This window comes from Scatophagus argus, chromosome 18 (assembly GCF_020382885.2).
Source record: "Scatophagus argus isolate fScaArg1 chromosome 18, fScaArg1.pri, whole genome shotgun sequence".
In the NCBI taxonomy this organism is placed as follows: Eukaryota; Metazoa; Chordata; class Actinopteri; family Scatophagidae; genus Scatophagus; species Scatophagus argus.
Genome location: NC_058510.1, coordinates 19,251,428 through 19,277,094, shown reverse-complemented (window position 1 = coordinate 19,277,094; position 25,667 = coordinate 19,251,428). Strand labels below are relative to the sequence as shown.

Sequence of the window (25,667 nt, the reverse complement as noted above, 5' to 3'; positions counted from 1 at the left end):
GAGCTGGGATGAAGGTCACACAGAAGGCGGAGGGTTGTGTGTGCAGGGGCTGTGAGTGTGTTTATTTGTGTTTTGGAACGCGGCCGCTGTGGCATCATCGTAAAAAAAATATTTTATTATCCTGATTCATTGTTCTCTTCTCTCTTCTCTCTCTCTCATCATTCGCTCTCTCACTCTCTGTGGACGAGTGGCAAACTTTGAATTGTGTGTTTACGAGCAGCACCTGAAACTGCATATTATGCCTTTAAATCCAAGCTAGCATGGCTCCCGTTCTGGATCTCTTTCCCTCTGATTGAATGGTCAAAAGGTACCGTGAGCAGTGTTTGTCCTAAAAAGAAATCTGCTGCAAACCTGTACTCTCTAATGCAGGTGAGTGTATTTTTCTCACAGATGATACACGTTCCAGCAAAAAAACCTAAAAAAATAACACTAAGTAATGTCACATTAACCTTACAATAATGTCGGCCTGGTACCGAAAGGGCACAGAGAGAACATCATCAGATAGGGACACAACAGAGCTTCAATAGCCAAATTGTACACAACCAATTTAATCTAATAATTATTTAGTCTTATCTCCTCGACAAATAGAAGTTCAGAATGTAATAACCAAGGATTTGATGGCGCAGACGGCAACATGTGAATAAGTAAGAGTAATTAATTCCTCTTCGAGCAACGCTTGTCACGCGTTGCCACCGTGTTGCCATGTTTCTCAGGGCTTAGCTGTGATTGGCTTAGCTTTGTTAGTAACTGCAACATTATCAGAGCTGATGGAAATACTACAGAAGTAAGACCAAATTAAAGTATAAACACTGCTAAATATACTCTGCTTTATATTCTCCCCCCTTAGTCAGTCAGTTTCAGCACTCAGGAGGTGTTTTTTTGACTTGTTAAAATCTAATTTGCGTACAGGGGTAAGTGGCAAGCTGTTAACACTTTGATAGGGTGATGTCATCACTTGCCCTGGTGTTACCGTGAGATGACACCATCGTCACACTTAACCCGGCTACTACGGTAATATTTCTTGCAGATCATGCCTAAAAATGGCACATTTATCCCGCTCACATGATGCAGTAATAATGAAGTGTTGTTTATTCGAAGAGGAAAAAGGCATTATTCTGCAAAAAATAATTATTTGTTTTTTGTATTTCAGCAAAGACAGAGTTGACGGAGTTTAAAGCGATTCCTCAGGTTTCATTTTGTTGTGTTAGTGATCAAAATTGTGCTTTGGTCTCAATTTAACGAGCTGTTGCTTAAAAGGTTTTCGATTGCGCTTTAGTGTTCTCTGCAGGTGTGTGTGTGTGTGTCAGTCTCTTCATGCTTTTATGCTGCTGCTGTGCTGTGACTCACCTGTGTTCACCAGACAACAGAGCTCATTAGTCACTCCTTAGGGAGGGGAATGAACGCTCTCCTGCTCCTCACGAGGGGTAGAAAACGGTACCTGTCATACTTCGCTCTGATGTCATGTTTACTGTGGCAGCTCTTCGTATCGACCCTGACGCTTCTCCCGTGTGCGAGGACGATAGCTGGAGCAGATTACATGGATACCTCCGGCCGTACATCACAGACTCGCTGCTATCCGTTATCGATCCATCCGTTTAATCTCACAACACTTGCGAAGCAGGCTGTCGCTTCAAAAAGTGGAATAGTTAACAGACTTTTTTGATTAGGATAGTAAGTTGGGCTAAATTGTGTCATAAATATTGTTTTTGTCTCAGCTGGTTGATCACACTCTGAAGCTGATGTTACTGCAGTGCTGCTGATCTTAGTTGATCTGGGGGTTCTCTGCTTGCAAACTGAAAAAAAGTAAAGACCTCACTCTCCTCGCTGGTACCTCTGCTGTCATGTTTCCATTGACAGCAATGCTCTCATAAAGTCATTTAAAATGTCTTGACAACTGACAAAGGGTCAGCTGATCCCACTGATAATAAAATGTCCCTCTTGCAGTATGTTTCCATGCAGGTACTCTTGGTTTTATCTGTCGCTCTGTTCACATTGTTACTTTGGTTTACTTGACTCAGCTTATGGGGAAAAAAAGGATAAACTTTAATTCTGGTCTAGTTTTCAACACATGCTGGAAACATGAAGAAGAAGAAGAAGAAGAAGAAGAAGAATAGCTTTATTGGCAGTATATGTATTTTACATATATTTGTATTTTTACATGTATTTGTCTTCAGCATTTGACCCATCCTTAGTTGAACACACATGCAACACCCAGCAAACGCACAGGAGCAGTGGGCAGCATCAAGCGCCCCGGGAGCAAATTGGGGGTTACGTGCCTTGCTCAAGGGCACATCAGCCAGCTAATGGAGGGGGGAGCATTTTTTTGCATTAATCACTCCACCACCGCCCGTCTGGTGGGGGAATCGAACCAGCGACCTTCCGATCACAAGGCGCTTCTCCAACCTCTAGGCCACAACTGCCCCCTGCCCCCTTAGGGGTGTAAGAAAATATTGATAATGATACACTGCAAATTTATGTTTAGTGATTCCTGAAATTGCCATAAGCTGATCATTTTATTAATTATATGGAGGACATATATTGAATTCTGGCATATATCAATATGAAACAAAATGACCAGCTGCATTATAGAGTCAATTTAATGATCACTTCTGCATCCTCCTCGGTTATCGGCAAGTGATGTCAGGTTGTCATGGACAATAAGTAACTGTGCTGAAATTACTTCTGAAAGTAACTGATGTCCTTGTTTGCTTGTGTGTGCATGGGTGTGTGTGTGTTTGTGTGTGTGTGTGCGTGCATGTGTTTGACTGTGGGGCTCCTCACAGGCTGACTGGGACAGTGACAGATGGACCGGTAGGTCTGCAGAAGACTCAACTGTGTTCACACACTCAGCATTGCTAACATGAACTGCTCTGATTGGTTGGATTTGAAGCCTCCTATCTGCATGATCGATCCGGTGTGTTACAGTTTTTTGTGTGTGTAACAAATAGCAAACGCACTGCATTGTAAGGAAAAAAATTAAATAAATTTAAAAAATGTGGTGTATCTGTCTATGCAAACCATATGTGTATTCTCCTTTCCTCTGTATAAGTGCAAGTCTATTAATATCAAGATAGAAATCAGGACATATTAGTATATAGAAATTATTATGATCATTATTATCTTATTTCATGGCAAGCTTACCATGTGTGTTTATTTATTTTTTTCTACTTTTTCATGTAAAATATAGTATGGCACCTTTTTTTTTTATGAATGCAAACAAAAGGTTACATTCATAAGACTGACAAATTACCACCAAAGGTCCTGGAAACAATGAGCTATCCTGGAACTGTGTTGAATGTGCAGCATGATTGCCATGAGGCTGATGTGTGAAGTGACGCGGGTGTCAGTTGTTCAGTTGTTCTCTGAAAGGGCTGCGGCTGAATTTTGAATTCTCTTCGGCAACAGGAACACAGAAATATGATTACATTTCACTTCGTTTTGTTTCATTTCCTCCCCGCATATCCGGCTCCAAGTCGCAGGGGCAGTAGTCACAGTAAGGACTACATTTCATTTCACTTTCTTTTTTTTTTTTCCAGTTCAGTTTTATTTAAAGTGCCAATTCATAACACAGTTATCTCAAGACACTTTACAGGTGTGTAAACACCAAAACCAGAATCAGAGAGAAACAGGTCCCAGGGCAAAACCCCACACTGAGTAAGCATATGGCGACAGTGGCGAGGAAAAACTTCCTTTTAACAGGCAGAAACCTCGAGCAGAACCAGACTCAGTGTAGACGGCATATGACAAAACTTTTGTTCTAAAAAGTCAAAAAATCATAATCATAATAATCATAATCTCAATAAAAAACAAAAGATTTTTCTAAACAAATGTAGTCATATTAATTCACTTTCTGATGATGGTATACCTTAGTAAAAATGTGTCATTAGATGCCTCTCTGCTGTGTTTGAGGATGAAGCCAGCAGCAGCATATAGATTTTGCCTCATTTGTATTAAAATGGGGAGTGATGACATAGTGACACAGTAATGGCAGCCATTACTCAAAGCTGCATCTCCATCTCTGTCTGTCTCTCCATCTCCATTTGTCTCTCTGTTTCCTCTGACAGCTTTCACTTATGGATTTCAGCGTGTCACTGCACCAGATAAATGCATTTCCGGTGTTGGAGAAAGAGACAGAGAGGGTGTAGAGTATGAAATAAGATGAGGCTTCAATGATCCATGTGGAGAAATGGGGTCGCTGCAGCAATAGAAGGAAAATAAATAAAGGGAAAGGGAATATAAATAACTGCAGAGCCGGCGGGGGGTATTTAACATATCACAACTTTTCAGCATGTCAAGATGTGGGAATGTATGAAGGGGTATGAAGGAATTATGGAGCGCAAACAGCAGGAGAGCACAGCGCAACAACAAAAAGAAAAACAACATACCTTTTTTTTTAAAGTCAAAAAAATGAGCATGAAAATGAAGAGAGTGTGTGACACTGAGTAAGGCAAGAATTAGATATAAATGTTTTAGTCATTCTAGGGGCTTGCAGGGTTTAAAGGTAATCATCTCTGTTTGATCCAATTTCACACAACACTTCAAATCAGCGGGGAAGACATCATAAGAAAATGGATTCAAACGTGCAGTTTACGTGCACATTACACATTACACACAGAATGCATTGTTTGCCACTGACTCAGAAAAAAAATCATCAACAACAAGACTCTTTAACCAATTGTGGTTAATGAGGTGAAAAGGTCGGTTAGGCACCAGAGCTACTTAGTTCGAGGAAAAGATGATGGTTTGGGTTAAAATAAGTCTATTAGTTATGTGTATAAATCTAAATACGGGTTGTAATAAACAGACAGAATGACAGAATATCCAGCCTGTGGTACGTTGGTGTGGCAGGTGAGTGTAACAAAGGGCAAGGCCGTGAGGCAGGTGAGGTTCACTGGAAGGCTGCTCTTGTCCACAATGAGTTCAGAGGACACACTAGGAGGCTAGCACACGGGGGAAATCCAGGCAGGGTGAGGATCCAGGGGACGAGCTGGACGTCATGTCTGGAAGGGAAGTGAACGTGGACCTGAAGCACAGGGAGATCAAAATTAAGACTAAAGCTCGCCTCAAGCGTTAGACCACTGAAGTACATGCAACGATCTGGAGAAGATGGAGTGAGTGAAGCAGTCTCTTTGTACTGGAGGCTTGGGGTGGAGTTGATTACAGATAACGAGGAACAGCTGTGTAGATAAGTAGGTTGGAGGGAGCCAATAGGTTACCACACCAAGCTCATACAGCACATACAGGAACACAGACAGAACAGAAGACAAAACCAGAACACTAGGGAGGGGGGAACAGAAGAGAACAATGGGGAACAGGAAAAGAAACTGACAGATCCTCAGAATATGTACAATGAATCAGATTTTACGCGTTGTAATCATTACTCCTGTTCTTACTAGCTGCTCAAAATCTAGAGCCTTTGTTACATGGAAAAAGACAGAATTTATCTGAAGATCATTAAACAATGAGACTTCTGCAATCTGAGTTGATCAGATCTAGTGGGGATATCACAAACTTAGTGTTTTTATTACAGAAGAGTACAGAAGGGTAGTGACTCAAAGAGGTACGGGCTTAATTTTGTTAAAAGAGACTAACTTTGAAAAATGCCCACTATATGTGGCTAACTTGAACTGATGAACATTTATATTAACATCAGCTCAATTTTGGGTCAAGGAGAGTGTACTGAGGAATCTGTCAATGAAAGGTGGAAAAGCCCCACCCTCTTTTTCTCTGTTGTGCATCAGTGCTAAATGTGATGTAGGCTACAGCTTAACGGCGTGTCACTGAAATGGTTAGTGAAGCATCAGTTCATTTCTACCTTTAGTACCAGCTAAATGCAGTAGCCATCCATCAAAGTGTGGTTGTTCTGGCTCGCTAGCTCTTTGTGACTTGTGGTAGATGGTCACTGTAGTCGAGTCAGAGAGAACACAGGAACCGCAGAACCCTATCAGTGCTATCAGTGTATGAATGTGTGTGTAAATGGGTGAATGTGACACATGTTGTAAAGCTCTTTGGTTTTTAGACTAAAAGGGTGGCTTTTAGACTAGAGAAGTCCATCAGTTGTAACAGTTGTGCATGTGTGGTTACAGGTTCTGGATCAGGTGCACAGGTGAGGCTTAAGAACTGTCCCAGACTAACGTGCCCGTTTGAGCTATCTTAACTTAAAGTGACTTGCACAGACTTAATTTCAAATGTTTATATATTTACACACACACACACACACTCACACTCACCACCCCCAAATCTCTCTCTATTTATAGTGGATGTCAAATTGAAGAAAATGAGATCGTTGCCATGTAAGTCCATGTCCCTCACTCTAATTATGCCCCCTGCCCCCAGAATATTGGCTTGCATGATGCCACTGATGTGGAGTGGAGAGCTTCAGATTGTGCTGCTGGTAGAGACACATGTAATGTCTCTGTCTCCCCTCCTTCTGCCTGCAGCTTTCTTCTCATTCCTTCTCTTTTCTCTTTTCATTCTGGCTGCTTTTCTCCTGTCTGCTCCTGAACTGGTTAAACATGGCAGTGCTATGTCTTGGTTCAGTGTCCACTTTAGACAAACATGCAGAGAGAGAGAGAGAGAGAGGGAGGGAGAGAGGGAGGGAGAGAGGGAGCTCCCCCTATTTGCTTATATGTTCCTCCATCTGTCTTTCTCACTGAAACACTGAAACACATACAGACGCGCACACACGAAAGCCTCCTCATCTCTCTCTCTCTCTCTCTCTCTCTCTCACTCACTCACTCTCTCACTCACACACACACACACACACACGCGCGCAGTCTGTAGTCACAGCACCAGCAGCGAGCAGAGGAAGCCAGGGCAGTGGAGCCTCCACCACGATCAGAGAGTGGCTCATTGTGTGAAGCTAAGCTGTCATGAGACGGTCAGCAGGAGCTGGTACCGCTGAGGAGGAGGAGGAGGCTGGTTAGGAGCGAGCGAGAGAGAGAGAAAAGGCTTCGTTCTAATTACATGTCTCTCGCTCTCCGTCTGCATCATGTTGTACTTCCAGCTGGTGATCATGGCCGGAACCGTCATGCTGGCCTACTACTTTGAGTACACGGACACCTTCAGCGTGCACGTGCAGGGCTTTTTCTGCTACGACACCACCTACACCAAACCCTACCTGGGACCAGAGGACAGCAGCGCTGTCCCGCCTGTCCTGCTGTACGCCGTGGTGTCGGGGTTGCCTACGCTTCTGGTGAGTACACACTTCATCAGCAAACTTCAATGTAACCCCTCTATGTTCGCTGATCAATTCCGAAACAGTGTAGAACATAAAAATCTGACTGGTGAATTATTTATTTCATTATTTATTTGACAAGCAATAACATTTTTTTTGGTTGCAGACTGACCAATTTTCTCCACTTCATAAAATTATATACCTATATAAACTGAAAATCATGGACATTTTGGAGTGTTGGTAAGAAATTTATCTCACCTTTGCTGCTCAAGATTATTGTATATAATAAACGAAAAACACATGCAAAATCTGCATTTTCTGCAGACTTTTGCTGTATCTTTGTCCCCCCATATAAGTCAAGATACATAGTATACATCTTATGTCATACATCAAATGTGAAATCCACATTTTCATTAGAAAAATCAGGATAGTATTTTGTCTGAAATGCCAGCAAAATGAGGTAGCTGACTTTGGCTTCATCTGTGGTCCATAATGTAATGCCATAAATGACAAGATTACATTTAAAGCGTCATGTACACACTGCTTTCACGTAAATTCAGTGCATAAGATCGAACGTGAAACTTGTTTATTCATTTTGACGTGATGTCTTAAAAATGCACCAATGTGAGATGACTGGTCAATCTGATGAATTTTTAGTGGTCGTCTCAGAGGAAATATTGTTCCCAGTAATTCCGTCAGGATGCAGCCTCCATGTTGATTACTGCTTACTTTGGTCTTAAATGACAGGATCAAATTTTAAATGGCATTTAGAAACTGAGTTCACTTGCCATTGCTCAGTAAACATATATGAAACCTAACTATTGGTCTTTTCTGGCTTGATTTCTTCATTGTGGGGCCAAGAAAGATAAGTAATTTTCAACCTGAAGGATTATTAGCAGCCGTCTCTGAAAAACCATTGACCCATAGTGATACCTGTTATGTATTTTTTATAAGTTTAATAAATGTATTTGTTTTGGCCACTTGGGGGCAGCGCAATAATGTGTGAACACAAAAGTATTAGCAAATTTCACATTGAGCCTACAAAGAGAAGTTAAGTTATCTACTTGAAACCAGGTTGACCAGAGCAGAGTCTGCAGGCCGGAAAGCTAAAACAACGACCTACCATAGGCTCATGAGTATGAGCGAAATCGTTTACAGTTCTGTAGAGATTAAATCATTGTCAGTTAAAGATATAGATTAGTGCCGCTTTAAGACACAGCTTCTTTGTAGATCAACGTTACAGTTCCATGATGTGTTGCTCAAAATGACAACATGACATTTAACATGGTATGGAGACTGCTTTGTTATGCCATAGCTCGGTCAAAAAGGAGATTAACACCAATTAATCCGAGGGTAGTTGACGGCTAGCTGATAGATCCTGTTGTGTGAATGCATTGCCGCTGTATCCAGGGCTTCATCTGATAGGTCAGATTTTTGCATGCTGAACATTTGACCTAAAAGAATACACGGTGCATGGAAATGAAGTGATTTTTCTTACTAACTGCGTATCAGGCAGCCTTTTTTGATCAGTGAAATGATGATGAAAATACGATTTATTTATCAGCGTAAATATAGAGCTTCTCTGCATTACATAACCATATGTAATGATGGGTTTTTCAGTCTGAGCTAGTGTTGAATGAAAATTTGTATGTAATTAATAATTATATAATTTTTTACATGGGGCAGTGAATTTGATGAAACAAGAATTAGACTGGAAAAACAAAAGTATTTCATGTCTGAGTGGAGTTGTTATGGGGGCTGGGCCTCACTGATTACTGTACAAAAACACAACTTTTGAAGTTTATTTTCTAATTCTGCTGAAACTGGATCATAGGAAAAGAATTTTCCGGTTTTCTCACTGATGTTTTTGAGCTGCTCTGCCTCGACTCTTTACAGAGTTACATGATGATTTATAGAGCTTCCTAATGGACAGTTTTATGTGATGCTAATACCTAATTAGCTCAGTTAACGGTACAGCAAGGCGTCCTGCTAACTGTTAACATAGAGTACCATACAGAGGTTGTTCTTTTTGCTGTATTTCACACTTCCATGGTACCTGCTCTGGTCTCCAAAGGTGGGTGCTGACTGATTCCCTACCTCCCTCTCATTTCTTTTCTACTTAACGCTTCTCCTGCCCTGTCCATAAACCACCTTTGTACTGTAATCCCTGCTGACAAGCTGGCCTCTGTCTCCACCACACAGTGGTGCTAGAACTGTGCTAGAACATTGTACAATCTGAAGCGATGCATTTTTGGGCTGTAATTTTTGTGTCCAGTAAGCTCACGTCACATCCATAGAAATTCTTGATAATCTAGTATACATCCAGGCTTTTTTCGCAAACACAAAATCGACATACTATGCAGGTGGAACATTGCCATTGCATATATAATAATAATAATAGCCCACCGTTCCAAAAACATGCGGCCCCAGGGCTGGAACTGGCCCGTCTGGCCCAGAATATTCTCAAAGAACAATAAAATGATCCCCAAAAAATCTTTAAAAGGCAGCATTATGTTAATGAACCTCAAGATAGATGACTGCAATGAGTCTGTATTGCTATTTAACTTGATTGCAACAGAGCATGCTGTCCAGTTGACTCTTGTGTTTCATGTTTCAACTCAGTTGCCCAATTTGTGACTCTTGGCTTTCTTTATCTAAGTCACTGTGACCCTTTGGAAAAAATGTTGCCCACCCCTCTCCTTACTTCTCCACAATAACCCCATGGCTTCTGAATGAATGGTGCTTGTGTTATGTTTCAATGATCTTTTTTTAGCCCTGCCAATTATGAACTGATCGTGTAATGAACTTATAAACAGCTGCCAATCGAGATGCTGTGCCCCTTGAATTTTCTTGAAGTTGCTGGCCTAAAGTGTTCTGGCTACGTGTAGGACTGTCTGTACACCTCTGTGTCTGCTTCAGCTCTTTTTCTGTCTACAACCACACACACACACACACACACACACACTCACACACTGCTGAAAACACTGTGAATAACTGAACACAACCCAGGCATGCTGGCTTGTCTCACAGCACACAGTCTCAAAGCAGCAAAATTACATTTAACTAGATTTAGCAGCATAAGCTTGCTTCTATCTTTACTGCTGCCTTGAGAGTTTTTCTTTGATGGCAGTCTTCATTACACTGCATACTACTTGTGATGTGATTAAATTGGGAAGGTGCCAGTCAGACTGACTGACTGAGTGGATGTGGACCAAGCATAAGAGAGTGTAATTCAGGCTGGGCTCTCGTCCACGAGGGCCCCTGTGTCATACCTTCTTTGGGACCTTCCTGTCCTCCCTGGAATCAAGGACTGTGAAATAAAGCAGTCATTCATTTCAATTTATTTATATAGCACCAAATCAGAACAACAATTGTCTCATGACAGTTTCCAGTTAGAGGAGGTGTAGACCAAACTCTTTAATTTGATTTTTAAAGAGACCCAACAAAACCCCCTTGAGCAAGCACTTGGTGACAGTGGCGAGGAAAAACTGCCTTTTAGAAGGCAGAAACCTCAGAGCAGACCCCGGCTCAAGATGGGCGGCCATCTGCCTTGACCGGTTGGGTTATGAGAGAGAGAGAGAGAAAGACTGTGCTGCTTTCAGTCTCTCGTCACTAGCAGAATAACTGTTTTCAATCTCTAATTTATGCTTGCTTCTATTCTCCAGTCTTTTTGAGTGATATAAAGTTATTGTGAATAAACTTAATATTTCCTGCAAAGCCTGCAGGAACAGGAAGGATTATTGCCCTTGGAGTTACTGGTAGGCCATAGTGACTTGACTTAAAACTATACAGAATAGAAGTGCGAGCTTCAATTTTCCTTACAGTGAACATTCATAAGTTGTCCTGACATATTCATAAGTCAGTGTCAATGCTTGGTTCTTTCTGTATTTGAGTTAAATTAAGGCCAAAGTTTAATTTAATTTATAGCACATGGCTGCAGTAGTTTAAGTTAGACAAATTAAGTATATATGTGCCACAGCATTAAATTCCCTCTTTGTGTTGCTTTTCCTTTACTCCAGCTCAGAAAAGAACATTGAAAAAACATTATTCAGACTAGTAACACCGTAATCTTTGAAGACATCCACTTTATTTGTCTAACTCAGACTGCTGAGTCCTTATATTAGCCTCAGCAGCTAACACATAAGATGAATAACAAAATATCCAATTCATAAAAAGGTACATTTTGGCAATAAATATCCTGTCATCAAGCTAAATATTCTGTGACTCGTGGTAGGGAGAAAATGTTGGCACGGTGGTCCTTAGTGTCAGCAAACCACAACTCCATCCGAGGGAAACGCCAAATTGTCTGCATCCCAGGGTTTAGTACAGACGCCATGTCATCGTGACCCAGGGTCGACCTTTTGCACCGTAAGGAAAGCAGGAAAACTCCTTTACAACTCTCACCACTAATTGTAGGTACAAGCCAAAGAATAAGTGTCGAGACAACTGATTTTTTAAAATTCTGGGTTAATTTGGTGTTAATTCAACAAATATGGTGCCATCTTTTGCTCTCAAATGCTTCCACAAGGCATTTTAAATTCACTACGATTCGGACTCACACCTTTGACTAGCTTCTTGTCTTATTGCGTATTGCAGTTCACTTCTTTACGTTCATTCCCTGGCTCAGTGGCCTTAATTGCATCCATATTGGGCAATTCTTCACTTGACACATGTGCCCATCTTCAGTATCAGTGTCTTAGGTAGTGTGTCTAATGATCACTAATTTCTTTTACTAACCGTTACACTACCTGCATTGGTGTGCACTGACAACCGATATGCGTCATAATTATTGTTGACTGTATATAAAGATGGATAACATGAGAGCTCCTCAAAAGTAAAGCCAAAACATCTTGATAACCCCCATGGTGTTTGGGTGCAGTACAGGTCATAACTCTCTCCCCGTTGATGTTAGGAGATGGGTTGTGAGCCAAACTAACACCAAAAATCAGAAAAAGAAGCAGCTAAGTTAGCTGTTGGCTAAGTTTGCTTTTCTGATTCAGTTGTTCAGAAAATATACCTTCTACAATCTGAGTCAAAGCTTGGTGTACCAGGACAGACAACAGCGTAAGCATAATGCAGTGCCACTGAGATGAAGTGAAGTACAAGTATACAGTTAAAATACTCAAGTGAAGTGCCATCAGTATGTAACCCATCTATATCACTGTGTAATTTTCTTTACAGCACTTAAACAACTGGCTGAGCTAAGCACATATCCATTGAAATTTACAGAAAGCACTTTCAAATGGATTCTAAACTTATTTTTTTGTGATTTTTAATCTGTTTAAAAGAAAATTAACTTTGTGCATCATTTAATGCATGATGAGTATGTGAAATCCATCCATCCATCCATTCATTTTCTATACCGCTTATCCGTCAGGGTCGCAGGGGGGCTGGAGCCTATCCCAGCTGACTACGGGCGAGAGGCGGGGTACACCCTGGACTGGTCATCAGTCAGTTGGAGGGCTGACACACAAAGACAGACAATCACTTGTGCATACGCTCACACCTAGGGGCAATGTACAAAAGCCAATTAACCTAATGGGCATGTTTTTGGGATTGTGGGAGGAAGCCAGAGTACCTGGAGAAAACCCACGCAGGCACAGGGAGAACATGCAAACTACGCACATCAAAAATTTAAATTTTGACGCACATATGCTCATTCTCCTTACATATTAGGTCCACTTGTGCAAAATTTTAATTTAGCCACCCAGTGAAGCACTTATTGTAAAAATCCATTTGCAGATTTTGTGACTTTGTTTCATTCCACCTCTAATACAACCAGAAGTGTGTATTTTAACTGATGCATCTTTCTCTGTTCCCCTCGGCTCAGAGAGGCCCTCAGCAGGCTGAGTATTTCCTTTCAGAATCTCCATGGAGATGAGTGATAAACGCGATTGACAGATTGAATATCATGAAATACATTTTGCTGTAGACTAAACAGAAAACCCAGCTGACAGGTTACAAGTCACTTGCCTGTTGTCCCAACATAGAGTGGATAATTAAATGTCTGTATGTGGTTTGAAGCCATGTCAGTCAGTTTGCAAGGAAGTGTAGCACAGAAGATGTTTCCCTCAGAGAGAACGGGATGATGTTTATCTGTGATCTGGTTAAAACAGCTGTGTGTGATGTCTTGCTTTTAGGGAAGTTTGTTTAGATGACTGATAGTCTGAAGCAGACTTACTTACAATGAAATATCCAGGGTGGTTTTTGTTTCCTAGATCAGTGGTATTTCCTAGATCAGTCAGTATTTTTCAAATGAAGGAGTGACAAATTTTGTCCAAGGCTTCCCCATCCTTGAGGGGGCTGGATTTCGAAAACCTCTGTTCTAGGTAGACTCTTCCACCTTTCTCCCAGTCAGCTTAGGAAGGCTCTTGGTTCCTTTGCATTTGTGCTTTGTGTTCATTCACGATAAAATATCAAGTTTTGTATGTCAAAATCAATCAAGTTACAACTGGCTATGTGGCACTAATCATTTCAGTTTAGTTATTTTTCATAGTACATGTAGTGCTAATGTCCACAGTCACAGTTTGTGTGACATTTTACGCATGCTAAATATTATATAGGATTAAAGTCATTCCTGAGCCCTAACCAAAAGGTTTGAGTACCTAAGCATACAGTGTTAAAAACATCAGTAATGCAGTTGTTGCAGGATGGTGTTGCACCCACAATTTATAAAGTTTATGGTCTATATGTTCTTAAAACAGGGCCCAGATGTAAATGCCAACAAAATATACAGGTGCAAACACATGCAATTTGATGACCAGAGGTGCAAAATGGAGGAGAGACTGAATAAATTATAACACTTCTGTTTTCAAAACAGAAGTCCTCATTTATCGGCAATGGGAAACATAAGTCAATAGCCCTTATGTGAATAGCTATCCAGACAGGTGTTTGTGTGTGTGCCAGTAAGGAGTAATTTCTGAGCAGAGGAAAACAGAAGTGGGCATAATCCACTGAAAAACATGGAGGGTGTTTCTGTCTCAAATAGCATGATTTTTTCAGAATGTATAACCTTCTGCAGTATTGCAGGTTTGCAAACTGGGTCCATGCAGGACACGCAGAAAGAAAAGTGACATCATGTGTCAAGGGAAAAGATCCGACTTTCTATAAGTTGTGGGATAATAGCATTGGTAAGAATGTCGTAAATTTAAAAACTGAAACAAACTGAAAGGAATGTAGTTTAGAACAAATGAAAATATGCAATCCCATAACCTAATTCATATCATTTAGTTTGAAGTGCAGTAATTTCAAATATTTTCACCTTACATCATTATATAATACTAACTGGAATTGGTTCAGATAGTGTATGTTGACCAGATACTAGGAAGCTGGTTTAATCAGTTGCTTCAGTCAAAAGCTCCAGTTGGCAATTAGTTTATATAAATATTTAGCGACAACTCAACATGTAGTGAGTCAGAAAACTCATTCAGTAAACCCTTATAGGAGCCAGTACTTTAAGGAAACAACTGCAAAAGTAATATTGTCCAGATACTTTCAGTATAAATGTTTTCTAGTTATGAAGATAAAGATGTTATTCATATAGTTTTTCAGCTCCACTGTGCACTACAACACAAAAAAGCAAAGAAGTGTCTTACTTTAGCACCCACTGTTCTCAGTAGTCAACTATTTTGTGTACGGGAATAAAAGTGCCATATAGATGGATATGCATCTGCACAGCAGAGTTTGGCAGAAACCATCCACCTGCAGCACCCAGCCACTGAGAGAGCAAATCATAGTATACAGTGCCTATAGAAAGTTTTCACCCCCTTGGATTTTTTCACCCTTTTCTGCTTTTATAAATGGAATTATATTCAAAAAAACTTGACAGAAACCTTTAATGTCAAAGTGAGAACAGATAACTACTAACTAATGTCAACTAACTGAAAATATATAATCTACAATAATATTACAGCTCCCAAGAGTGGTACCACCGTCATAAATATGGTGTACCTGTAAACAGGTGGATAAAAGAAGGGAGATGACACAGGCTGTTGTAGTTCAGTGCTTCATCCCAAGTGCATCTGAAGGCAGAGCGGTGGTCCGCCCCCTTAGCAACCCGGGCGTAACTGCTCCGCCTGTGTCACGCGCATATGTTCCTACTAGGCACTAGACCATTCTAGCCTAATAATAGCTGAAAAATATTTATAAACAATGATAAGAAAAAGTAGTAATGCACCTACAGACCTGTGTGGTCACCCATTTTTGGGTGCGCCACAATAAGACCGACCCAAGTCAGCAGAGGCCCAGCCAGTTGGTGCTAACAGTCTCACAATTACTGAAACTGAGATCATCCAAGTGCAGTGAATGTGTCATAAGTGATTATAGTGTAAAGACACCTGTGTCTGGGAAGTCCAGTCACTGATTGATCAGTGCTCCTGGCTACAATTACACCAGGAAGACAAAAGAACGCACTTCAAGCAACTTAGAGGAAAGTATATTGAAAAGTATAAGTCAGGGGATGGAAACAAAAAAATGTTCAAGTCACTGAACATCCCCTTGAGTTCAGTTAAATCCATCGTTAAAAAATGGAAGGAATATAGCACATGTGTAAATGTGCCTAGAGCAGGCCATCCTGATGAAATTGGAAGGATTCTGCATACAACAACTGTTCTTCACCAGTCAAAGCTATAGCTAGCTCTATGTTTGGCGGACACCAAACACTGCACATCACTACAAACACACCACCCCCACCGTGAAACATGATGGTGGCAGCATCATGCTGTGGGGATGCTTCTCAGCAACAGGCCTTGAAAGGGTTGTAAAAGTAGAGGGTAAAATGAACAGCAAAATACAGGGAAATCCTGGAGGACAATCTGATTCAGTCTCCAAGACAACTACAACTTGGGAGAGGATTTATTTTCCAACAGGACAGTGACCCTAAACACACAGCAAAAGCTATACAGAAATGGTTTAAAGATAACAAGGTGAATGTTCTGGAGTGGCTGAGTCAAAGCCCAGACCTCAACCCAACAGAAAATTTGTGGCTGGACTTGAAAAGGGCTTATTATGCCCAGTCCCTGTGCAACCAAACTGATCTTGAACAGTTTGACAAAGAAGAATGGAATACAATTGCACTGTTCAGAGTTCAGAGTGGCATAGTGGTGCTGTGGTTTGCACTGTCGCCTTATAGCAAGAGGGTCGAATCCTGGTCTCGGCCCTTCTGTGCATAGTTTTGCATGTTCTCCTCAGCTGTATTATTATATTAAGTCTCCAAATTAAGTATTAAATAAAGTTGTCAAGTAAATGTAGTGGTATAAAAAGCACAATATTTGCCTCTAAATTACACTGAAGTACTTCAATATTATACTTAGGTACAGTACTTGAGTAAATGTATTTTTCTTCATTAAGAGCCCAAATAGTATTCGCTGATAAATCATGCTGGTTCTTCTAGTCAAAGCATGATATCTCCAAGCTCTCTGACGTCTTCCATATTGTCTGCACAACAGCTCCACTTGCTGTTTGAATCCAACGGGCTAGCAAGGTAACTTGTGCTGTAGCTTCTGTCAACTAGCCATGCCCAATCACACTTAGAGCTGTATTTTGTAAAGTAGTAGAAGGTATAATTACAGACAGACTACATTTGCTATCAACTGGACAGTCCATCACGGACTCCATACTCGCTACATTTGGACATCGGTAAGGCTTTAATAAATAAAAAAAAAACACTAGTGTGTGTGTTTCTTGACACAGAGAAGGCATGCAATGTTGTAGAAGTTGCATGCATTGTTGAAGAAGGGTTTAACAGTAAAGCTGTATGGTACAGGGGTGCAAGGTAGGATGCTAAATCAGATCGAGAACTTATTGAGCATCAGATATTCGATAGCAGGGGAATGGGCAGATGTTAAGAGTTTGGTGAATCTGACTTGGAAAACTTTTATGATCAAACCGCAACGAAAAAAGAAATTAATTCTTCTGATATTGGTACCAATGATCTTTTCATACCTCCAAGCCAGGGGGGTTTATGTTTTCAGGTTGTCAGTATGTCTGTCTGTCCATTCATCTCATTGTCAAGAATGTGATATCTGAGGAACACCTTGAGGGAATTTCAAATTTAGCCACAATGTCCACTTGGACTCAAAGATTTTGGTGATCTTTGTGACCTCACAAATCTGTTCTGCTGGGTTGAAGATGTGTGAAGAATCCACATTTAGCTTCTTTACAGCAACATCCATATTTGAAGCATTACTGTAAGCATTACAGTACTGCACCACAAGCTCATAGGTTTTGGTTATTCTGAGCATCAGGTGATTGTCGATGCATCATATGATGAAGCACTCTATTAGTCAGGATATATATTGTATGAAGTCTTAAGAGACATGGATGCAAACTGTAACTTGACTGGTGCATGGGGGCTTACAACTGCCAGGTGGTAATTAAACTTTCCCCTTCTTTTAAATCTCAATAAGCTACCACAGTGTGATGAGCAAACTGTGGTTGTTCTTGTATGAGATACAGAAACACAATTTCATCAATTCTTTCATAAGTAGGCTCTGTCTTTTTTCTTCTCCCCCCCTCACAAAACTAATAATTACAGAAAAGAGCTACCACTGGCTTCACATGGAAATGTATTTCTTGTAAAACACATGCAGGAAGTGGTGTTTTATGATTAGACAAAACAGTGGACCACTGAGACTAAATGAAAGTAACTCATGGTAGAAATACTCAATCACACAATAATATTTCAACAGCCATAAACTGGTAACAAACTGGTAAACACAAAAAGAAAAAGAAGAGTCAATAGGTAACAGAAGGGTATGTTACAACCACAACAACAAAAAAAACATTTTACTGTGTGTGTGTGTGTGTGTGTGTGTGTGTGTGTGTGTGTGTAGCAGCACAATAGCCGGAGAAACGCCGATCCTGCAAATTCAGAACTGATTTTTGATTTACAATTTAACTTGTGACTCCCCTACTGTTTACTGGAAAATCTCTATCAATCATACACTGCAATAGACATGAACTGAAAGCAGATCTGAGACAGTTTTTTGTGTGATCAAGTGTAAAAGGTCATTGTTGAACCTGAAGATCGAAATGAGCTGCAATAAAACCAGGCAGGGTGAGAGGAACCACAATACAGAGTAAATAGAGGACTGGCATACTGCATTGGAACGCAGTGAACATCTAATGATACCTTGATACAAATCTCTGAGTAGTTTGTTCTAAACTGGAGACATAGTAGCTGTCAGCTGATAGACTGATGATATGCTCTACAGTGCTATTCAAGAAACAGACCTAATTGAATTGGAACTGTGTTTTCCATAATGAGTTTGCCTAATTAATTTGGAGTGTTTACAAAATCTTCTCAATAAATAGATAATTCTTCCAGCACATCAATTCCCTATCCTGGAAAAACACTGTGAGGCCTGATTATGATATCAGTCACTTGATTACAGGGGAATGTGGTCTGAAATATTTTGTTGTTTCATCTGCTGCCTGTGGATTTAGGATCGCGCACTTGGCTTTTTTAAAGGAAGAAATGATCATGTCCTCAGACTAGAGTTCATTAGGTGCATGAATGCCTTTGTCCTGGAGCGACAAAAAAGTGTGAATAATGACAATTGGAAAATGTTTGACCTGAGATTTACGGTCAAAATTTGTCACTTTGTAACTGCTCTCATCTATTGACAGGGAGGATATCATTTTTCTGTGCCTGTAACTTTTAATCTTGACAGTTTCAACTCCACAGGTTTAGTACTAAACTTTCATATATTGGTAAGACTTGAGAGACAGAATAGAAAAAAAGAATAGTGAAAGCTGAAACAGCACAAGATGGGATATCTGAGATATGCACTGGTGCTACAGCTACAGAAGTCAAATACAGGGGACACAAAACTGAAAATAAAAATAAATCACAAATTAAAAAATAGGTAAACAGACAAGACCGCAATCAAGAGCTTTGATTGGTGTTTCATTTTTGTGCATTTTATTATTATTATTATGATTATTATTATTATGAATCCCTTTCATCCCACAGTCAGAGTAGCCCACTAAACTCAGGCATATGATCAGTTATATTAGGCATTCCTGTGACAATGCCCCATAAGCCCAGAGGTATAGCGCATGGTCAAGTCTCCTGACCCTTTAATTTCAGCCAACTTTATTAATGTATGACCTCACATATGCAAATGAGTCTGAGAGGCCTTTTTCCGGAACAGCGTTCTGCATTAGCTGGAGGGTCTTCAGAGACTTATTGGGGCAATCTGATAAAATGGAGTTACAATAATCCAGCATGGAAGTAGCATGGACTAATTTTTCTGCATCTTTTTGACTCAGAATGTGCCTAATTTTTGCAATATTGCAGAGGTGAAAGAATGCAGTCTTTGAAATGTATGTTATGTGTGAGGTAAAGGAAATGTTCTGATCAAAAACAACTCCTGGATTCCTTACAGTGGAGCTTGAGGCCAAGGCTAAGCCCTCTAGAGTTGCTGTATCATTGGATAATTTATTTCGAAGGGTGCTTAGGGGCCAGAACAATAACTTCAGTTTTGTCTGCATTTAGGGGTGAAAAATTGCAAGTCATCCAGGTTTTTATGTCTTTAAGACACACCTGTAGTTTGGCTAACTAATTTGTTTCTTCTGGTTTCATTGACAAGTACAATTGTTCCATCTGCATAACAATGGAAATATATGGAGTGTTTCCTAATAATATCACCGATGGGGAGCATATATAGGGTGAATAATATTGACCCGAGGACAGAACCTTGGGGAACTCCATGACTAACTCTTGTGAGCTTAATGCAGTTCCTTTGATGCCAGTTAGGGGTTCCAATCTGTGTAATAAGATAGAATGGTCAGTGGTGTCAAGTGCAGCACTAAGGTCTAACAGTACAAGGACAGAGATAAGTCCCTCGTCTGATGCAAGTAGAAGGTCATTTGTGATTTTGACGAATGCCAATTTTCTATGAGGAGCTGTAAAGCCAGATTGAAATCCTCAAATAAACTATTACCATGTAGAAATAGAAAGTCATGTCGCTTATTAGCGACTGTTCTCTCAATGATCTTGGAGAAAAATGGAAGATTACAAATCTATTATAGTCTATATTGGTCTATAGTTGCTTAAAACCTCTGGGTCAAGTGTGTGCTTTTTAAGAGAGGTTTGACTACAGCTACTTTAAAGGACTGGGGTACATAGCCTGTTATTAGGGACAGATTGGTCATGTCTCATAGACAGGTGCTAAGTGAGGGTAAAACTTATTTGAGCAGCTTAGTTGGGATGGGGTCTGAGAGGCATGTTGTTGGTTTAGATGAAAATATGAATCATTGCTGCTAAGGGTTACAGGGATACAGGGCTCGATGTCCACAGAATGGTCAGTCTGGGAGGGACTACAATCTGTATAAGACTTTTCTTTATGTTCTGTGGTACCGAGACATGATACTGAAGTAAATGACAATAGAATTGCTTACTTAAATTTAGCCTCAGCACTATCAGACAGGTAACTAGTATAGAATTTTTTTCTTGGTGGTATGAAGTCAAGTAATGCAAATTCAAAAGTTATTAAACAATGGTCAGAGAAAAGAGAATTTTGTTCAAAGACTATTAAATGTTCTAATTCAATGCCATATGTCAAAACAAGTTCAAGAGTGTGATTAAAACAGTGAGCGGGTTTATGTACACACTGACGAGAAGTCGACTGAATAGAGAAAAATACTGTGCAAAGACTCCATAGAAATTGAAAATTCCAGTAGACGTTGTTGAAACAATCTGCTGTTCTGAAGAACTCAGTGAATTCAAGCACAGTACAGTGATAGGATGCCACCTTTGCAGTAAGTCAGTTCATGAACATTTCATTCCTGCTAGATATTTCATGGTCAGCTGTAAGTGATATTGTTGGAAAGTTGAAGCATTTGGAAACAGCAGCAATGCAGCCATGAAGCGGAAGACCACCTAAAGTCACAGAGCAGCGTCACCAAATATTTCATAATGTGAAAGATGCCAACAGTCTGCTGATTCCATAATGGAAGAGCTCCACACTTCCTGGCTTTAATATCAGTACAAAAACTGTGCAGCGGGAGCTTCATGGAATGGGCCGCTTCATCGTCCAAGCTGGCTCTGGTGTGGTTGCTTTGAGGTGTGAAAACATGTGAATGTTAATATAATTTTAAAGGCTAAATCATTAACAATTCCATCTTCTGATTATGAAATGTACAGAAGGGGATCTTATTATCAGTCTGTGTAAGCGATGGACATATTACAACATGCAGATCATTTGATTATCATGGTAAGTGGGACAGTTGAAAGCAGCTAAAACTGTGGTCTGCTGTGCTGGAATCCTATTTAAGTCAGATCAGTTTCTGTTGTCACATAGATAGCCATACACAGTTAAACAAACTGAAATTCTTAGGTTCTTAGCTATTTAATGGTCGCTGGCAGTACATTAAAGGTCCAATCTGAACACCTGTCATCTCACCCTCCCCTGAGGTGGCTGCTAAAATATTAAAATGTTTGGTTAGTCCATTCTGGTTTAGTGAAGAAACAATTGTCCCAAATGGCAGACCTGCTCCCTTTGTAGATATAAAATAAAATAATGAAAACACAACATTTCTTACTTTCAGGTGATTATTCACTAATGAAAACATAATTATCAATATTTCTGCCCCTAAATCCTACATTGAGTGGATACTGGACGTTGAGACCCTGACTTTTGTAAAGAAAAAAAAAAGAAATACTGATTTGCATGTCAGTGGAGATACTGCATGTTTTACCCTTGACTCCAGTTTGGTCTGAGGTCTTTTTTTTTTGGTTTGTTTTTGGAATCGAGGAAGGAGATAATTTGAGAAACTGCATCTTAAGCCAATCCTACATCAGCTTTACCCCTCAGCTGTGGTTGCTGTTTGGTTTGGGGTGCTGTTTTTCTAAAATGACTGTATCTCAGTGGAGTACAGAGGCTGCAGGCTTCATTCATGCCTCAGTGGCTGAAAATGAAATACTCTGCTCCCCTCCGTCCCTGGAGTCCCTTTGTGTTAACGTGTTCAAAACGCCTCTTCAATCGTTCGATGTCAGCCGCTGTCTCACTTTCCTGTTCAGGGTTGTTGCCACTGCAAGCCCAGTTAACTTGTAAATGGAGATGTATGGAGGCATTGAGCTCTATTGTGAAAACACATATGTAGGGGTTGGCACATTGACCAGAAAAGCATTGCCCAAATATTATATATAAATATTATAGAATAATGTTGGCTACTCTCTGACTTGCAGTACTGATGGAGATAGATTAGACATCGATTGGTGTGAAATGAAACAAGTGAGAGAGTCTAAGGAAGAGGAAGAGAATGAGTGCAATGAACAAGCTCAGCCCTGACCAGAGGAACAGTTGAGTAATAAGCAGCATGGGTCACCCTGGACCTGTCATCATGACTTAGCCAGCAGGGAATAGCTCTGCAGTGAGGGAAATGGAGAGAGAGAGAGAGCAGGGAGGTAGTTAAGGGACCAAACAAGAAGCACATTGTCACTGTGGCCCTGTCAGCTTCTGTTATAGCCGAATAAGTTGTGGCTTCTAATGTATGTGACCAACACAAGTATGGAAGGCAGATATAATAATAGCACTTTCTAAATCTGTGTAATGATAACTTGATAAGAATACAATGCGAGTCCATGTATAAGTGAGATTATTTAACTTTTGTACAGTAACAACAGTGCCATTTGATTTGATAATGACCTGAATAACTTGCTTTCAAGACTACACTATGAGGCAACCTGAGTGAGAGCATGTGAAATGGGACCACTAGCAAGAAAAGGCAAACTTGGCGATGTGCACTGTTAGGCCATCTTTTCTCTTGTTGTTGTTGTTGCTGTTTTGTTTTTGTGATAAACCTATTGAAATGTCTACTGTGGCAATGCGATCATAGGGTACATTGAAAAACCTACATTGTTTATTGCATTTGCCTTCTGTCTGTTTGCATTTGATGGACACTGCTTGAAGGAGAGGGCCTTGTGATGTTAATTGCATGTATGTTTCTCTCTCTCTCTTTCATCCTCTCTGTCCTGTCTACCTCTTCTTCCCCCTCTTCACCCAGCCGACTATCAGCAGGATGGTTCTCCCTTGTGAGTCGGGTCCTGCTCAAGGTTTCTTCCTGTTAAAAGGGAGTTTTTCCTTGCCACTGTCTGCTTGCTCGGGGGTTCAGGCTCTGGGTTTCTGTAAAGCATCTAGAGACAATTTTGATTGTATAAGGTACTATATAAGTAAATAAATTGAATTGACATAGAAATTGGTGCTTTGAAGCAGATTCTGCTGTTTGTTTGCGATGAGAATGCAAATTAGACCAACCACAAAACAATTTGATCTCAGATATTTCATCGGTCAAAAAAAAGTATATTAAAATCCATCTGATGATCTTGAACCTTGAACAAAGCAATCATCTAAGTGATTCGACTAAATGATGTATTTATTTATGCAGGATCATTTTAGAGCCACAACAACGCACACCACCAAAGGAGAGTAGGAATTTACACTGACAAATCTGAAAGTGAAAAGCAATAAAACAGAGATGTGTTAAACTTGTCTTCATCTGCGTGTTGTATTACTTCCTTGTGAAAAAGCGCGAAACTAGTAACCGCACACCAGTTTAACACAGGTTTCTTTGTAAATAAACAGTAGAAGATGCCTCTTTTGTCTCTCTTCCACATGTTTGTCACTTTGCAGACCTGCAAAGACCAGATGCAGTCTCAGCTAATAGTGATCACAATCAGTATTGTCATCTTAAGCTCTCTGTGATACCAGAGAGTGACTAAACACAGGTTTATGAAACAAGTGCAAAAGAAAGTGGCCTTTCTTGAAATTGCATTTTCTTCCACATATAGCACTGACTGTGCTCAACGAATGATTTACCCACCGTGTAGTCGTGTATAACCCACTGTCATTCTGGCATAGGAAAAAAAAAAAACCAACACTTTTTTTGTATTTTTTGAAACCATTCATAATCATCTTGCTCAGCACAAGGCCCAGGATGAGGGATAGTACCCTGCAAAAAAGCATTGCTGGAGGATTTGTTTAGATGGGATATTTAATGAACTTTTGTAGCTGCAAAAGGAGATTGTGGTGATCAAAATATCACATGATGGTCATATGTTGTACGGATATGCAGAGCACAAAGACATCCTTTCCTCTTGATAAGCTTGTGACAAACTGGTGGGCTCATGTGTTCACCGTGAAGCTGATTTTAAACTTTTAGGTGTTGTTAATATCTGGAAGTTCTTTCTGTTAGCTTTCCTTTTCATATGAGTAGAAGGCCAATTGGGTCTTTGTTTTGGGAATACTATAAACTGTTTCTCTTTTGCATGAGACATTTCCCTCTGACTTCTGTGTATGGGGATGCTCTCCAGTATATTATATATAAAGGGTTGGGCAATCTGACCAAGAGCTACAATCTATTAAATTGCTATCAAGATCCACTATGTAAATTCTAATCCTTTTTCTTAATTTTGGAATGCCCTGAAAGTGGGGTATAGTTGTCTGTTGAGAATATATTGAGAACATTATCGTACTTAGTTAGCTGTTTCTTGCTGTTTCATTATTTTTAATTCTTGTTAATTCTCCAACTTATTTCAGTGTTTACTCACAAACTGCTGTAATCTTCTGACCTTGCCTTTCCCTCTCTCATTCTCTCTCCATCTCGCTTGGCAGCAGGATGTTTTATGGAGCATTTGGGGGTTTTTTTACACCTGCAGTTCTATTTTCACAACAGCAGGTGGTCCATGTGGAGGACCATTATTTTTAATGATGCAGTCCATGGAATCAATTGAAAAGCAGTGTGGTACTGAATGGCGCCGCACCAACCCGGATCACTTAAAACAGGTTGTGTAAAAGAGGCTGTGTGTACAAATAAAGGAATATATGCCACAAAATATTTTAATTTATATTGTGCAGTGTGCAAAATCAACTGAATTGAGTGAATGGTCAGTGCTAAGCATTTCATGAATGTTGATGCATAGAAATTATCCTGCTGATCATTGGTTCTTTAGAAGAATTGATTTGAATGAACTGATTGTCCCTCCGTCTTTTCCTGGTATAATGGGATTGGTGTCAGAAGTATAGAAAACAGTCTCAAAGAAAGAAAGAAAAGCCACATGACACCTTGAAAACATTAAAAATAAGTATATTTGTCTGGATACATAAAAAGATTTAACAGTTGTTTTCTCAATATGAAAGAAATTGCTGTTAGATTTAGCAAATGCTACTGCAATTGATTATATATTGATGAAGTTTATCTTAAAGGTTATCAGATTGGTTTGTGAATCAAGCATACAGTTCTGTTTTTAATGCGAAGAGATGAAAAGGATGAAATGCCTGAAATAACAAATTCTGACTTAAGTAAAACAGCTCTGTATTTGTCAGTGCTAATCAAACAGCTCTAATTCTTATAATCATAATTCCAAGCATGAATTTACTCAATCAGTAAAACGGCAACTACAAAAAAAGCAAAAACTTATGATATCCTATTAACATTATTAAGGAAAACTTCAAGTAAGTGAAATGCGCTAACTTAAAAACTATGA

At 39.9% G+C, this 25,667-nt stretch overlaps 1 protein-coding gene across 2 annotated transcripts in view; it reads left to right on the top strand.

Annotated features, from left to right (window-relative positions):
* The window catches only part of plppr5b (phospholipid phosphatase related 5b), an 89,365-nt gene that overhangs the window by 17,498 nt on the left and 46,200 nt on the right, over window positions 1-25,667 (top strand). Inside the window, exon 3 of one of the 2 annotated variants that reach the window (XM_046371587.1) lies at window positions 7,007-7,195. The exons of the other annotated variant lie outside the window; for it this stretch is intronic. Within the exon in view, the coding sequence (XP_046227543.1) occupies window positions 7,007-7,195 (189 nt within the window). The remainder of the gene's footprint in view (window positions 1-7,006; window positions 7,196-25,667) is intronic. 2 annotated transcript variants of the gene reach the window in all.